This window comes from Mastigoproctus giganteus, chromosome 10, assembly GCF_048544385.1.
Source record: "Mastigoproctus giganteus isolate SK-2022 chromosome 10, ASM4854438v1, whole genome shotgun sequence".
Taxonomy (NCBI): domain Eukaryota; kingdom Metazoa; phylum Arthropoda; class Arachnida; order Uropygi; family Thelyphonidae; genus Mastigoproctus; species Mastigoproctus giganteus.
In genome coordinates this window covers 165931767-165949872 of record NC_143584.1, presented here as the reverse complement: position 1 = coordinate 165949872, position 18106 = coordinate 165931767, and the positions used below count along the sequence as shown (strand labels likewise).

At 38.7% G+C, this 18106-nt stretch overlaps 1 protein-coding gene across 1 annotated transcript in view; it reads right to left on the bottom strand.

The window, feature by feature from the left end:
• Positions 1-18106, bottom strand: part of LOC150079454 (adenylate cyclase type 1-like) — a 317266-nt gene that overhangs the window by 125072 nt on the left and 174088 nt on the right. The window contains exons 11-17 of the mRNA XM_090383372.1: positions 16698-16795; positions 12246-12330; positions 7646-7741; positions 3861-4120; positions 1741-1861; positions 1262-1381; positions 957-1103 (exon numbers count right to left, since the gene is read on the bottom strand). Of these exons, the coding sequence (XP_090239498.1) occupies positions 957-1103; positions 1262-1381; positions 1741-1861; positions 3861-4120; positions 7646-7741; positions 12246-12330; positions 16698-16795 (927 nt within the window). The remainder of the gene's footprint in view (positions 1-956; positions 1104-1261; positions 1382-1740; positions 1862-3860; positions 4121-7645; positions 7742-12245; positions 12331-16697; positions 16796-18106) is intronic.

Sequence of the window (18106 nt, the reverse complement as noted above, 5' to 3'; positions counted from 1 at the left end):
CGCAATTTACAGACAAAATACACATGGGCAGTTTGACTATTATTAGGGTCACCTAGAAAGTGACTTTCTAAGTGATCCTTAATAATATACAAGACCTGTCGAGTGGAAAAAAGAAAGCCAACTAACAAAAACTTTTGCATTGTACCAAGTAAATTAAAACTAGTCTTTATTTTCATTGTATGCAATCTTAATTAATTCAGCTTTCAATATGGTTTTATTCTAATTCTGATAAAGTAAAAGTTACATTCACCCCTAGACAGCAATCAAATGCTACGAGGGTAAACAAAACCATAACGTAGCATTGTGTTAATGGTAACGTCGATAAAGACAACCGTGACCAATTTCACGACTCACAACTACCTAACTTCACTTCCATCAGTGTTGGCAAGATGGAATGATTCAAATAAATGTGGAATGGCCTCGTCTGGTGACATCGACTGCTAAGATTTCTATCAGTGGTTGTGTCGGGTACTGTGGGGGCGGCTCCTGTGCGAGCCTCCGGCCTTCTAAGTTAAGAAATGTAAGAGATCAAATTTTGACGTTATGTGGTTGCAACCACTTGAAGTGTTATGGGGTTGGTTCCCTATTTTGATGATGTAATTTCTAAGTTTATTTATTATCATTTTTCTAACGGGGCGTCAGAACATGTTTCCTGGATAGCACGATCTACCTCCTCGTGGTGGGGGCGGAGACGCCGTCCCCGCCGCGAGGCCAAAGGTCGTTTCTCTCCTTATCGTTATAGTCAAAGTCGACTGTGTTTCTGTGATAAAAACTAACCAGTTAAGGTTATGAAATTGTTGCAGCCCAGAATTGTTGGCATATAGGCGAAAGCCTAAGAGGCCAATAGACCAAGCTTGATAAATGTCCACACTAGTAACTATGACAGGAACGTTGGATATTTTAGACGAGCATTCAGGGTGTTAGCATAAAGTTTCATCTTACAGAAAAGATCTTACCTCATCAAAATCGGAAATGATTTCGTTGAGTACTCTCAAGCATTCCACTCCACATTTTCCACCGTCCATCTCCATGAAGAACTCGTGAAGATTAGGCACAGAGGCGAACATCACTCCTACTCGAGAATAGGACTGGTGGTAGAGTTCCTACAGGAAGACACGGTACACTTATGAAACTGATGTGTGTGTGTGTGGGGGGGGGATGCTATGACATACCACGTTTCTTACCGTTCAACTTAAATGAATGAAGATTTCAGCCGTAAACTGTACGCTACATTAATACTAGAGAATACCTTCACACTTACCATGTTGTTTAAGAATTGGTGGTCTAGGAAGTGAGCTGCCACGTGCGCTGGAAGAAGGTTAAACAAGACACGACGGTTGCTGTTTTGCAGATCAGTTAGTTCGTTCTTCTCTTCGCTGGCCTAAACAAAACAAAAAAATAAATAAAAATAAATCTGTTTTGTGTTTAGGATTAAAAACAAATGAGCGCAGCTCAAAGTGGAATAATTTTTTGAAAACTGCTGGAGAAACTCCCACATCTACAACCAAGTATCAAACATTGCAAGTATTGTTCAAAAAATCCGCTCGGGTCATGTATACGAGATGCATTTTAGTTCTATCAAACATATTCTAAAACAGTTCTAATCAAACTATGTTCAGAATTTCGGAAATAAATCGGAATTCTGTTCAACAACATTACAAGGCCAATATTCCGGACGAATTAATAACAAAAGATTGAAATGCGAGACTTCGCTGCATTTTAATAAGCATCGATACTCACCTGAACCTTCCATAAGAAATCGAGCCGAGCTGTCCACTCCATCTGCCGACCATGAATCAAAATTGCTAACAGGAAGTTTCCTATCACAACTATTCCAGTGATATGAAGAGGAACTACAGCTCTAAATCAAAAGGGAAAGAAGAAAATTAATCGAAACTTTGAATATATTACGTGGTATTCAGAAATGTATTTATATACTATACTACAGATGGAAAAACAGCGATACTACTGAGGAACTGGTTAGCATCAGTAGGATACTGCCCGTTCTTGAAATCAAAATTAAACAGATCAAAACTAAGACCATGAAACATCATGTTTGTAAATTGAGTTTATTCTATGTTTGGTTTGGCTGTTTTTTGGGAAGTAAGATCCTGATTTTCTGCCATGGTGTGAACAAAAATTCCATAAAGTTCCTCCTGTTTTCTCGATCGGTTCAGACAACAGCGTAAAATCTAGGCCTTCCCCGTAGCGTAAATTAGCAACGATACTATCCACTTCACTTTCACGGGTCTTCAGCAGGTCATATTGTATAGTGTATTTATCTTCTAGTGATCTGTTTAAAACAAACTGTATATGAGGCTTAAATAACTGTGGTTACGATCTAATTAAATTACATATTGACGAGATCTTTATAAATCTTGTCTACCCAAAACAAACTGGGGACAGTTGTTCAAGGCCTCAAGCAGTTTAGAAAACATTCACACTGAAAAATAATACTGTTCCTAATGATCACTTTCATTATTCAAATCAAAAGTCGACCATTATACGACAGGTGGTCCTCGAACCGAAAATTATATCTCCAACTTCTTTAAGAAACAATTTGAAGCCCAATTTTGGCAAAGGTGTTTTTAAAGAGATGTGTTTAAACACGTTTTTAATTTTGCCTTCGTAGAATTTCATGCTGTTGAAATCCAGCAAACGACACAGTATGACTCATCAACATTTCCAGTAAATCTTACCGGTTTTTTCTTTTACACTTTACTTCTATTTTTAACTTTTTTTTCCCTTCAAATCTTGAATGCGAAAGTGGTTCTCATGACCCTCCCAAAAAGTCGATATTCCAAGTCAAGCCATTTTTACATGGATTCTATACAGACTCCGTATTTTCATGTCTTTTTAATACAGTAGTTATAAACATTGGGCGGGAAAGACCTCACTTCGAATACCGTCGATGACGACAGGAATTATTTTCGACTTCTTTTTTCACAACGTGGCTCGATTAGTCGGTCTCAGGCGAGGGTTACATGGCTTTTGCTCAGGAAACTCGGTTGTTTTGTCTAGTAAACGGCAAACTGACCGAAGAATACACGCAATTACTAACACAATACACTGACCCCTCATAGACTTAGTTATTTAAGCGCCTAAACTAACTTAACATACAGTCACAATATCCATATAATATAACAGAAGCCTGAAATTAATGAACGCGCAAAACAATTAACCCAGGTCTTAGATTTTGATCACATCAACCAACGCAGTCTGTTTGCCGGTTTTGCTGGATGAAAAATCCGCGCGACCGAACAACAGTTCTGGATGAGGAACATTATGATCAGTTACTTATTAACTCACAGATATCATAGCATTAATTTGTCGAAATACCACTTGTAATAAGAAATCATAAAACACAAAGGTTACACAACACTAATCAATTATTTAATATTACTGTATATTTAAAATAAAATTACATAAAAAGAAGGCCTTTTTGCTAATATCACAACGATCACTGATATCAAAAAGGTATATAAAAAGAATTTAGAAAATTCGGGACAGTGTAAATTTCATGCCTATAGAAATATAGCTGCTTAAACATGGTGGCTATACTGACCTAAGCTTTTTTGATCCAATAGCTTTAATTCAATAGCAAATAAAAATTTATTCTGAAAAAGATAAGACTTTTTATCGTTATCCATCATTGTATGTAGTACAAGGAATGATTGTTAAGCATCTGACATCTGGAGTTGTTATTTATGGTAATTTAATTTAAAAAACAAACAAAAAAAAAACTTCCAGGTGACTGTTGCTTCATAATCCATCAGAGTATAAATACAAAAAACTCAACTCGACATCACGATAATACCAAAATGTTTCAACATTTTGATGAATGACACGAACTTTCTTACCGGACTCTGTCGTCGTAACAGTTGAAGAGGGTGGTGTGTGTCATCTCGATCACCAGGACAAAAATGCCTGCCATGGGAAGCAGCAATGCCCCCTTTACCATGATGGGCAGACGTAGGAAGATGACCAGTGGGAAAAAGGTGAGGACGCAGCTGAGAAAGATGTAGTGAGGAAGAGGACACAGGCGATACTCGGAGGTCGGTGGAGCCTGAGTAACATTCGTGGACGACTTGGTACACTGGGATTCATGAAGGCACGAGAACTGAAAGAGATAATTCATCTTGGAATTTGTCTGAAAATAATATCAAGGAAGGGGAGTTTGGGAAAGAGAGAAAAATGAATATTTTGTTAGCGTTACGCTTGCGTAATTAAATTTCAGCGTTTCATAAGGCTAGTACAGCAAATCGGCCGCACCTAATTCAACTCCAATGCAATTCTATCACCCCATCTTTATTTATTAGGGCTGAGAATCAACTAATTTTCTTGATGGATGGAAAGAATACCAGTAGAGACGTCAATAATTTGAGAGGGGAACAACGCTGATACGTGACCAGTAATCTAATATGTGACCAGTTGGGACTATTCGCAGAAATGCAGTGAGTCGATGTTCAGTAAATTATTTGAAGAGTTGGATAGAAATTTTCTAAAACATATCAAATATCAATAAACAGTATCGATACTTCAATTTTGCTTGTCTGACAGTAATCTCTGCTTGAGTTATGCTGAGGAAACATGGACACACATCCTATACCACGGGGCGCCTCCGTAGCCAGGTGGGAAGGAGCAGCAGTGCGTAGCACATGCTTCTTGATTAGACCGGGGTTCGAGCCCGTCACCACCAAATACGGAGTATGCGCAAAGGTCAAGGAATGACCACCGCATATCCCGGAGCAATATGGCCTTAGTTGCTAATGCTCCTAAAAACCAAATAACAAACAAACAAACAAACAAACCTATACCACGACGACAGATCTAAACTACAAACTGCTGTTAGCAAGTTTTCTGAAGGAAATGAAGTGGCATGAATGAAAATTCTCAATCGTTCTCGGTTCTACACAACAATTCACCTCTGCTGTTGTCACCAAAAGAAAGCAACTATTCTTGAGTTTACCATCATTTCAACAACAACAAGGAACCAAGCACGTTGTCCTTGATGTTTTAAATCTAAACCGTTTAAATCTTGATGTTTTAAATCTAAACTGGTACAGCCCTGCCACCAGTGGGTGCGGGGTTTTTGTCCACTTCGTGGCGATCACCTGGAAAACCTGCCCAGCGTCCATTTACATCACGGGGAGGTGGGTCTCTACAGTCTTTCTGGCCTAAGGAGGACAAACCCGGCACCCACTGGTACAGCCCTGCCACAAATCACACACATTTCTGGCCGCAAAGCTTCTGCGTTGTCACAAAGTACCTAACGTTATGGAGCTGCCGTAAATAAGATAATATACATGTCAATACTAATATATCAGAAACAGGAAGATCAGCTACATCCGATAGACGACCTCTGATGATGTTCTTATAAGATTTTCCCGCTTGTCTCGATTCTCTGGGGTGAAATCCCACAGGCCTTCACAAAGCATTACACGCGGTATATAACGCTCCCGTAAGGCAACCGCAAACATCCGGAGGAAAAAGGTGAATTTCCCCCGTTAGGTCTCCTTCCCTCCACGGGAGTGTGCACGCGCTTTAATTTCTACTTAAAATTGCGGGGGACCGCACACTTTATCAAAACTATGAGATCCAGCCGCATACAGAACTAATACGCTCCCTCAGTCGTCTTGTAGTTGATTAACCCCGATCGCAGCGTCACATATCGTGTTCGCATTTGTGTACATCTCGGATGCTACACCTGTGGGAATGGGGTGCTGGTCCGTAATGCCTTCCTAACAATAGTCACGGCAAAAGAAACTATGATTGATGACAGGTCGTGGGACCGCTGGAGAGTTGCTTTACAAAGGTTTTTGTGCGTTATTTGAACCTTAAACATTCGTCTCCCAGGGGAAAGAAACGCGGGATTACGCGGATACACGAGGGAGAAAGTAAAAGAAAAGTTGAATTTAGAAGAAAAGAAGTCTCTTTTTGAGAAATATAAAAGGAAGTGAGAAAAAACGGGGTAGAAAGAGAAGCACACTTTCATTGTTTAGATAAATATACAGCATGTCCCAAAATAAAATACATCAAAAAATTTATACGATCACTTCTGTAATTGTATCATTTTTGGCTACACAAAAATACTGGATTATGTACACCCTCTTGCGTAAAACATAATGGAAGTTTCTCTTTATTGATGTAACACATTGTAAGCTAGAGTCTCGATGTCGTGTTAGCTCTTGGCATTGTACTTTAGATATAATTTCAGGGACTTCTCCGTATTCTCTGTATATTCGCAATGACACGCAATTTTAAGAAAACGATGAAGACAACCTTAGCCGAATGGTCAAAGAGTGCATAAGTACTCGTGCTTTGAGTGACCCGAGTTCGAGTCCGTGGCTCGAACTCGGGTCACTTCTGAACTCATCTGACCATGTGGTCGTTCCGGAGTATGAACAGAAAATTTAATTTATAAACAATCGTTTTCTGTGAAATATTAAGTTAGAGGACACAAGGAGAGAAAAAAAAAAAAAAAACTATTTCAAACAAGCATGCGTCGTTTAGTAGCTCTTTCGATTATCTGTTAATGAATATTCCTTCTTCTCCAACAGCGCAGTCCCATCATATCAACCTCAACGGGCTTTCAAATACATTAAGTCTTATCATTTGTTTGTCAATGGATGCTGATAGGCTCAATATGGTGAATGAGTCATCATCGTGCTTAATGTCTCGTCTGCTAGACACAAGTACGACGTGTACCAAAGTTCACTTCCGTTCATATCGGGTTCGTGGACGACTGAACCGGGCGCTAAGCTTTGCTTTTAACGGCAAATCGGCGGTCGTTTCCGTATAGTGAACTGACGCCTTATACAAAACATGCTCGGGGTATTTCGTCTGCTGTGACTCGTCGATTAAAACGACCGCGAAGCTGATCTAAGTCTTACAACATTCCGATATTAATTTTAAAAATCAATCTGCTGCCAAAGAGGTTTTAGAAAATCGGAAATGACTAATTCTTAATTACTCGCTGCCGATTTGTTTAAAGAAAAATTTCGTGCACGGTTCAGTCGTTCACGAAATGGGCACGGTCTCTTATCCCGTACGAGTAACTCGAGTGTTGAGGAACCCGATATGACTGGAAGTGAACTTTGCTACGCGTCTTATTATTGTCACCTGTTTCCTAACACACGATAACCACCCGTAAGAGGGAGTTAACGTTTCGGCACATGCAGTATTCGAACCAAAAGACTGGCTACTTGATTTTGGTCGTTTTGGGAATTTTTTCACTTCGACTACTTCGATCAGAGTGCGCCAGTTCATAGGAGCCTAATCGTATGTTATGTCTGTACAAGCGTACTTATTCGCACACGTTGTTGAGCCCTGAAATACATCGAATGATTCGCGGGTTGAACCCTACTCCCTCCGTATGAGATCGGCTGACCACGGTCCAGTCGAAGAGGCCTTTAAAAATTCCTCAAGTATTCTTCTGCCTGGCTGCCCATTGAAGAAGTCACGACAAAGTCCGAAACAGCTCTGTGGGAGTGGCAATGCGTTAGCGGGATCTCGAACATTAGGCCGTGTCCAATGTACAGGACACAGCCTAATATTTGAGGTGGAGCCACAAAATTTGTCAGAAAAACACGGGCATTTTAAACTTCTATATTGCAACATAAAAATGCTAAATGTAAATACTTACCACATTGACCTGAGCCACAGCATACACAACGACCACTGTGAAAATCGTGACGGCTAACCGCAGAAGGAATACTCGACTGATATCCCAAACGATGCACTAAATAAAGACAGAAATCATCAAAAATGAGTACCTCTGACCCGAACCCCTACCAATTATTAAAAATTCAGAGTTAATTGTTTTGCAATTAATGTCTTATTTTGGTCTCGGTGAGGAATTCCTCGCCGTAGCCCAGTGGTCAGCGCGAGAGTGCATGTGGTTTGAGTGACCGGAGTTCAAGCCCGTGACTGCTGACCACTGGGCTACACCCTCTCACCCTCTCTCACCCCATGAAACTATTTTTCGATCCATTAAGAATACCATTCCTATCAAGATGGTCCTGTATTGTATCTTTAATCACAAACTCCATGAGTTCCCATCACTGAAGTCAAACTCATTGGTCTATAGTTGCTATTCACGTCTTTCACGCCTCTTTTGTGAATCGGGTGGACAGAGCTTTTCCAGTCGGGGTGGAGGGGGTCATTCCGGAATATAATGATCTTATTAAAATCCTCAATGGCATGATGCACTCATACAGTATGCAACCATTTTTTAGTATAACAGCATGTATGCTGTCTGCTGAGCTTCAATAGCTTTTCCAATAGCTCTTCTAAGAAATCGTCATATCACTTAATTTACAGCAGTCTAACTCCTTGTCGCTGATTCCTCGTGATTCGAATGGTCTTTCAACTATGAAGATCTTTGCAGAGTACCTATTCAACTCGTCTGCCACTTCCGCTGGTGTTTCTATTACTTTTCCAGTTCGATCAAGTAAGGGACCTATCTGATTCACTCTCTTTCTTTTTGCATTCACTTATGAAAAGAACACTTTGTCTCCATTTTTAGCTCTGCTGATTTCTCGTACTCGGCTTGAACCTATCTTAGCTCATAAGTGGTTTTGTTACATATAAGTTACATATAAATTACATATAATGCTCATATAAATCAGCATCTCGCGATTGTCTGGAACTGTCTGCTCTTTTTTTTTTTTTGTTTGTTTTGCTTGTTAAACCCTTAATCCCTTTGGTCATCCACTTGGGTGTCTTTGTTTTGCGGAGCTTCTCCACTGGAATAAATTCATTTGCAGCTTCCAGGATAAATTCCTCGAATACTTCCCATAATGAACTCCTTGTCCAATGACTTATACTTGTTTCTCCAATTAGAGCCCCAGAAATACCTAAATCTGCTATAGTTCCCTCTCTTTTGAAATTGAAGCCCTCTCCTTTTCCCTTGACCACAGAAATCTCTTTGGACACTATCCATTTTATGACATTGTGGTCATTGATTTGTCAAATTTTGGATGCAGTTCGGATCCTCGGTATGAACCAAGTCCAGTATGGTAGAGCCCCTTGTACTTTCTCCGACACGTTGGAATAAGCAACAATCATCCTCAGAATCGTTTGGTTCTTGTAACTATTCCGACCACCTTCTTTCTTCTACTGCACGTGATCTTGCACCACAAAATAACTCTTGTGTCTGCAATTCTGCCCAGAATTTCTGACCCAAGAACATTTTATCCCTTCTGGGACATTTTTCCAGCATGACCTAATATTTCTTGACCAAATCATCAGTTCGTTTATATTTTAAATGGCATTATCAATTTTCTCACCTAATAGACGCTCTGGTTCCATTTCATCTGTCTTTTGTGTAGAATAAATTTCTGATTTCCCTTACAATTGAAACCCTATAACTGGTAGCATTTTTTTTTTTTTTTTTTTTCTCGTTTTTAACGAGATGAACCCGAATATCAACATGAGAATACGATCCGGAAAGTGGCACAGAATGCGGCTGATTAAGTTTCCTGTTTCTGTAGAATATCCTTTTTAGCGAAGCTCGAAATCCAAGCTCAGCCTGCGTTTTGTCCCGGACGATGCCTTTCAATGGTGCGGCCCTTTGAAATATATGCTTCTGCTTCAATGTTTAATCAAATGAAACATTTTTAATAACCTTGCGTGTGTGCTCAGAGAAAAAGGGGTAGACGTAAACCAATACTTCTTTACACAGTGAACTGCGTGTACCTCATGCCCTAAAGGTTTCGCATGATGCTACACGCGGAGTTTTAGTTCCGTGTTATTATTCCGCAACGGTTACTACTGTAAAAGTCAATATCGAAGCAAAAAAAAAAAAAAAAAAAATCCCAAGTTCATTTTCCCATTTCGTCTCAGACGCTATTTTAATTTAAAAATTCGGTTTACGCTGTCAACGCGTGTCATGACGTAATCAAAGTCACAACAGATGGCAGCCGACAATGGGTAATTGTCAAAACCCGAGAGCCAACAGGAATCGAATCATTTTTTGCTTTCTGTTATGAAGTCATTTTGTCTCTACAGATATTTTATTAACACAGTGCGCCACGATCATATTTTGCAATTTATAACTCTCGTATTTTTAACTGAAGTTTCTTTTTTTCTTACTTAAAATGTGTCAAGCAAAATCTGAAAAAAAAAAAAATAATAATAATAAATAATAATAATAAAAATCAGCAATGTTATTATAATAAACAAAAAAGACAAATAAATCCGTCGTCCGATGAGCGCCCTCTAGTGGTATTCGAATAATCCACCTCAATCGAAATTTTATATAGACAGCACGGAGTTTGCAATATTGCACTATCTTTCGTTTTCTCAAAGAGAAATATTTCCCAAAAAGCAACTTTAAACATTCGGCCAGCAAAACGGTTTTTTTTTTTTTTTTCGATATCCTGGGTGGCGCAAAAGAAAAATAATTATAAAAAAAAAAGAAAAGAAAATTGTGTTGACACATTAAGAGCACAACAGCAAGATGTCACCATGTTTCCTTCGACGGCTGTGTTTGGTTACATAAGTAAAAATATCCTTTCCATTCCCGTCCTCCCTAACACGTGTCAACAAATGAAATGCAGCGGCGAAATTATAATGAGACGGATGGGAAATGTTTCGAATTCAACACCGTCGAGTCGCGAGGTTTTTTTTTTTGGTTTTTTTTATGAAAGACTTCCACTGATTTTTTTCATTTATGGAACAGACACTTTTTTTTTTTTTTTTTTTCTTTTCTTTTCTCCCATTTAAATTTTATGAGTTATAGTTTGCGAATCTTCCCAGTTCTAAAGCATGTTTTTTTTTTTTTTTTTTTTTTTTCCTGCATGAAACACGTTCGCTCGCTCGCTCATCTTCTTACAGCGTATACGCCCTTATGGCGATTAGATTTTTATTTTTCAACATCGTTTTCTCTCTCTGCCACAATGTATCGCATATCGTTACACGCGCCATCTATTATTAGACACGCAGCTTTAGACTCTTTCCCCCCTCCTCTCGTGGATTCACGAGAAATTGGCAATAATATCGGCTCGCGTACGTATATACAGTGTAATGAATATAGAAGAGCATTGCGGATATTGTCGCGAGGCAGTCTTATTTAACTGTACAGTATACTGATAATAGAGAATTATTATTTGAAAAATTTCAGTAATTCTCGAAACACTAATATTTGGGGCTATTTTTACTTAAAAATGGTATAATATTTATAACACATCCTGTATTCCAAAGCAACTTTTAACATGCGTCTAATTTCAAAATCAAAGGAACCTGGGAATTTTATAGACACGGAATGAAGATTTGATAATGAACTAAGTGGGCTATTCTCCAGCACCATTTCAAAATTTGGAGAGGATTTGTTGTGGAAACTGAAGAGATCGGTGTTTCCGTCCAAACACGCACGCTAAATCACTGATGAAACACGAGTAGCTGATACAGCACGAAACATCGGCCCAAATCATTACAAACAGCGCATTGTCGGTGTGCTCTAACTATAGAGGGCAGTGCATAACGTGGAAATAACCTGCCAAATTGCCGCTGTATGCACGTTGACAAGGCAGAAGTGGCGTAGAAGTGCATCATTCATTGGTTCGATTACACTTGTCAAAGCACGCATATCTCGCCGGTAAAAGTCACTGGCAATTGAGGGAAACAGACGGAGGACAATGACACATCCACGGTATTTAAATATTAAGAAGACGTTGTCACTTCCCACGTGTCAGTTTTCATCTGGCGCTTTCGAAAGATGTCCGAAAAATTTTTAAAGTTTTCCTTTAATTACGAAAACGGACGAATGAATTTCTTTTAGGCAAATTAGCCAGCTAAGTTTGATTTATGAAGATAAATTTATTAAATAAGCGAGATGCTCGAAAACGCAATTGAAATTTTAAACGATAACGGAGCCAATGAAAGGACCTTCTGTTTTGTATGTTCTGACAGAACACAATCGATCGTTTAAATAATGGACAAAATATGCGCGTGCGAGTGAGTGTGTCGAGACAAAGGCAATTAAGCGAAGATAAAAGAATCTGTAGAACGACTGTAACCGAATACGAGATTCCTGCAGGCCACCGCGACACATTTCAAACTCAATTTCCCGACTCATTACTGCTTCCGAGGTTCTCATTTTTATTTGTTTCACTCGATGGCTCTTCTAGAGAGCGTTTGCCCAAACAGACTATTTAATTTCATGTTTTTCGTATATAAAGACATTAAATGCACAATTATTAAGGTAGAAAAAAAATACATTAAATATTGCTTTTAAAGCTAACCTTTCTGCGTGCAGAAAATACGAGAAGGATGATCACGAAGAGCCACACAAATGCCGTTACGAAGAGCACAAGAAGAATCAACGTTCTAGGAAGATAAGAAAAAACATGTTAGTTGTGTACACCTGAAATAGATGACTATTAATAAACAACTATATTAAAAATGATGTAAGCCATGCACAACTATAATTTACAAACAATAACGTAACAGTCTGTCCTCGCTTAAACACGTTTCGATTAACGTTCTTTCGCTACAACGCTCGTCATTTTGTCGTTAGCCAACAATGTCCAAAAAAAAAAAAAAAAAAAGAAAGGAAGGAAGCGCTTTATAGTGATTTTGCTTTAAATAAAAACACTACTCAAAAACACCCAAAAGATAAAGATCCTTAATCGTAATCCAAGCAATTATCAATAAAGCTCATTCAAATTATTATTATTAAAATTAAATTATTCAGCATTGTATAGCTAATTTAATTCCTTTCATTTCGGCAATAACGATTGAGTTGTTTAAGGTGTCAAGGAAACTAAGGACACGAGACGTCAACACAACGTCTTCTACGCTGGCTGGATTTTAAGTGAGAAGAAAATACTACAATTTCTGGAAGACTCGAAAAACACTACACGTTTGCTGCCTGAGACTGGTTAAATAGAATTAAACAACCTTAATGGAGAATTCCTCGTCGACGACAGGATTCAAAACTGGTGGCCTAATAAAAACGGTGACGAGTGGCAGAAACCATTATTCCTTAAACATGGATAAATTTAAGTTATGGTTCTCTTACTTTTTAATGCTGTATTTATTTTATTTTGTGTGATGTTTAATTCAAGATGTAATCGGACATTTATTTAACAGCCCTTTGTTTTCAGAGGAAAACTACGTTTATATTTATCCGAAAGAACGCATCGTCAGTTTATACTTTAACTCTGATAGGAAGATTTTTCGCTTAACGCTGTACGTTATTCAGAATCGCACCTACGACGTTAAATGAGGCCATGCTGTATATACGATAGTCGAGTGTCTCCAAACCAGGATTCCGAAATCTGGAAAACTAGGATTTCGTGCATTTTCTCGCTTTCCTCCATAAGAGGGACAGTTTATATCATGCTCATGAAGGAGGGCATGGGTCTGAGGTTTTGTGAAGTGAGTTTATAAGATTGTGACGTCACATTGCCAATCGAAATTTCAAAATACAAAAAATATACGTATTGTTGATTTCCTGTCCCGGTCATCACTGATCTTTTTTGAATATCTGTTGGCTAATTCTTATGCAAAGACAACCCAAATTTTTATAAATTAACAAGTTATAAAGCAGGGGCTACACCAGACGATACTAAAATAATAAAATCCTATTAAAAATGAATAGGATTTTATTATTTACGTTGTAATTTTATTGAAACCAATATAATAGGGCAAATAGATTGTAATTACTAAAAAATTGGTTTCGACTACTGGTTGGAGACATTAGTATTTATCATTATTAATTTTCCTTTCGTTCCTCCAGAAATAGCCATTGCAGAGAGCTTAAATCTCTGCAATTCGGCTTCCTCTAGTAACGTCCGAGATCACTGAATAGAAAACTTCGAAGGCCCAGCTAAGATTTTTCACTTAAAAATCTTGAATGCTGTTTTCTCTCCTCTATTGGGTAGCAGTTGATATAATCTCCGTGGTGACCTCACACCGCGTGAAAAAGACCCGAGTTCGAATTCCATCAATGATTCTAGGAATTTTTATGGGTCTTTTTTGACAACATGGCTGCGTTAGTCGCTCTCAGACGAAGGTAGCGTGGTTTTTTTCTCCAGGAAACTCGGGTTTTTCGTCCAGTAAACAGCAAATCAAGAACGCACGCAATTTACAGATATATTATATACGGCGCGATATGGCCTAAGTTGCTGATGTACCTAAAACCCTACAACAGCAACTCTCCTCTAAGAACAGGGCTTTTTTTCTAACGAAGTTCAGTTTGTAAGATATATACAATCATCGCTGTCAGAGTAGTTTACAACTTCACTGCAACTTTTTATTACAGCAGATAGACAGACTAATTATTAACAATTGACTACGCATCTTTTTGCAGCGACGTACCGGCTCCATCTCGCGATGTGCGTACGAGGTTCGTACGTGTTATCCCAGGAACACAGGCAGCCTTTACTTACAGGTCCAAGGTTGAACTTTTTTTTTTACATCTAATTTCCAAGATTTGTAGGGAAATTGTTTCTAATGCCAAAGCTAGTTTATTTTTATTATTTATTTATTATTATTATTTTTAATTGGAACGTTGATGAAGTCAGATCCACCGGGGATAATGGATATACTTATCCCTCGCTTCCAAGAAAACAATGACATGTTGAAACTACAGAAAGGATCAAACCCTAAGAAGTTCAAAACACTTTTTATTTCACCGCAATGGATTACCATTTTAACCTATCAAATACTCTCGGCATTTTGACCAGTTGCAGGTTATCGGTTTCAGGCGTATCAGCGACTTAGACCTATTGTGCCGTTCTCTGGTCGATTTGCTTGACGAAAAATCAGAGTTTCCAGTTGGTGGGGGTGGAATATGCAACCTTCTCCTGAGAAAAAACTCGGCCACATGGTGAAAAATGCTCATAAAAATTCCTTGCGTTATTAACAGGATTCAAATCCGGACCTTTAGCAGCCTGTGTTGGGAGGAAGGTGAACCACTGTGCTACTTGCGGGGGAGTTACTGTTTCGACCATGTCGGCAACTGTAACTATCGGCGTATTGATCTATCAGCGTTTCGATCCGTTGGCCTTTTCACTGTCAGCATTTTGGCTGCCGAGTTTTGACTTCTGTAATATGCACAGCCCTACCATTAATATCCGGACACCTGCCTAAAACAAAAAAAAAAAAAAAAAAAGCTTTTATTGTGTCATTTAATATTTTGTGCTGATACCTTTTGCTTTTATAACAGCCTTCAATCTTCGCGGCGTACTCTCAACCAGCTTTTTATAAATGTCACGTGATATGTTCCTCATTCGACCTTTAACGTAGCCACCAGTTCGGTCTTGTTCTTTGGGCGATCGCAGCGTGCACGTACCCGACGATCCAATGCATCCCAAAGATGCTCGATAGGGTGCAGATCACTACTCTGGGATGGCCAATCTAACTTTTCCACACCCATGACCCGAGCAGTATGGCATGGCGCGTTGGCTTGCTGATGCAGGTATGGGCATTCTCTGAAGTATTGCCATAATTTTGAAAGTTCATAATTTTCCAGGATGTCCTGGTATTGCACAGCATTCATGGTTTTGTGATAACGACTAATGGTCCCAAGCCAAGCTATTAAAGGAGCCTCATACCATGAGGCTGCCTCCACCGAGCCTCATTGTTGGAAGGATACAATTAGGAAGGAACTGTCTGCAAGGAGGATACAATTAGGAAGGAACTGTGTTCGCCCTCTATCAGTCTGAAGGCCATCAGACTGCTAGATGGCGAACTCGACTCGTCTGTCCATAGAACTTTTTTGCATTGCTCTACAGTCTAGGATTCGTGCTCCTTACACCATTTTAATCGGCGTCTAGCATTTGTTGAGGTTATCAGTTCTGTTGAACGTGTCATCTTGCATACCAACTTTTGCAATTGTCTGTTCGAAGCCCAGTGTGCATATTTATAGCAGGTTCTGTGACGTGTTGCATGCATAGGACCTGTTTCCCGCCCATCCATGGAGGGAGTGACCGTTTATTAATGGTAGGCAGTGTATATTTGATATCAATAATTTAATCTTATAGTTATTCCATCTTTTAAAATAGTTTCAAATATAATACACGTGTGATGATTTATGCGTTGTATTATTATTTAAATTTTATCGCATACATCATAATTAGCGTTAGTCCTGCAGTGAGCATGCGTATCAAACTAAATCTTCCAGTAATAAATCTTCGTTGGTGACCATTGAGTTAGGCTTAATAACCGACTTAAGCCTAAATGCTCTGTGTGGATAATGTTTCATTTTAGCTTAAATATTCTTGGCCGAGTACTTTGAAAACACCCGGTAAATCCGACATTTCATTTTGAATTAATTAAGGTAAACTTCTAATGGCAGTGATTACAACAGCTAGCGATGGGATTAGAAACGCTTAACATTCATATTCTGGAAAACTTAGTTCCAACCCTTTGTTTCGAGGAGATAATTTGTTGCATCTCGTTGAATATTTAATAGAGATAAACTAACGATAACTCTCCTCTTTCTTGGATGTTTATATAGTATTCTATTCTGCAATAATATTAAACGTATCCTACAAGCGCTAGTTAATAATTTAGAATTTTGACACGGGTATGTTGAAATTATAAATTATTAACCAGCATTGTTTCACGTATTGCAATATCAAAGGATTCGTTTTCATACTTCACACCCCACGCATACACACTATATTTTGACTACAAATGTCCCTCAGGGAGAACAGCAACGTGTATCTAAGCTATAAGATACTTACCGGGGAAGAATAATAATCTGGACTCCAGTGAGCAACAGAAGAATGCCTAGAACGCATGCCAAACTATTGCCAAATCCGTGGTCTTGCTCTTCATGATACTGTAGAGAAAATACGTTTTCGTTAGGAAGATAAATATTATTAATCTGACATTAAATGCAGTTGTATTAATTAGTTTTTGAATATCACTACAGAGAGCTATTCTTCAATACAAATGCAGTAACACAAATTTATTCTCCTCTCACCCACAACTCAAATGGACCAGTAATAATTACAGAATTTTCCATTACTGTTAACCCTTCTGTTTCGTGTTTTCAAAATTAGGATTCCATTTTCATCGCGGGGAAAGAAAACACGATTAAAATTCCACACCAGCTGAATAAGGTCGCAAAATCTCCCCGGTCCTTTTAGCTCAACAACCGAGACACGTGCTGAGTGCCGCCATCACCTTACCACTCCGTCAGTTTAAACCTTGCAAAAACGTCCGCTTTTTGAAACCCGGGACTGCGAAACGGCTTTCGGAAATTTGTAAAGAGACATCCTTGTTTAATTAAGTACAAATCAAATCAGATCCTTTAGAAACTGCACTTCAATGAACATGCTCACAAAACAGCAATATATTATGAGAATGAATAAGCACATTTTCTCTCTCTCTCTCTGGAGACTGTTTCCGTTCTTAGCCTACAACTTGATAGATTAAGTTGCGAATACGGCAAGGCGCAGGGAGGGGAAGATTTCAGTTCGATCCGATCGGTGGGTCACATTCCAATGCATGCACACACACCAGATGATACAACAGCGACGGCTTAAGCAACCCTCCCGCAAACTTTTCCACTGCCTAGTACGACATTTATTGATGCTCCTATTACAGTAGAGATAGCTTCCCCCCCCCCCCCCCCCAAGACAGACGAATTCCACGCTGCGAGCCTTTCGTTTCATTGCACACAACCTGTATGCTTTTCAAATTCCGAACTACGCTTGTCAATAAACACAAGCGTGGCAAGACTTGGGTCCAATTCTTCATTGGTAGCCTTTCTTTTTTTTTCATCTAATAAGTATTTGTACCAAACAAATTTTAAGGTTCCCTCCATAAGGCTTCTTGTTGGTGCAATCAAAGCTGCACTAAAACATCGGGTTTTACCACTGTGTATTAAAAAAAAAAAAAAAAAGAAAGAAAGAAACGCACTTAGTTGATTTTTTTATATTATTATTAGTAAGTCATAATAAGCCAGATTTGCGAATAAGCATTATATGTGTTGTTTGGTTAAATTATGACCATATTTTCGAATAAATACTTTTGTTAGGTTGGAAATTGGGTCTAGTCTTGAGCATTTGGAATAAGGTAATGGAAGAGAGAATATTGAAAAACAGGGATAATAAAAAATACACAAAAATCGTCTCTACAGTGTGTA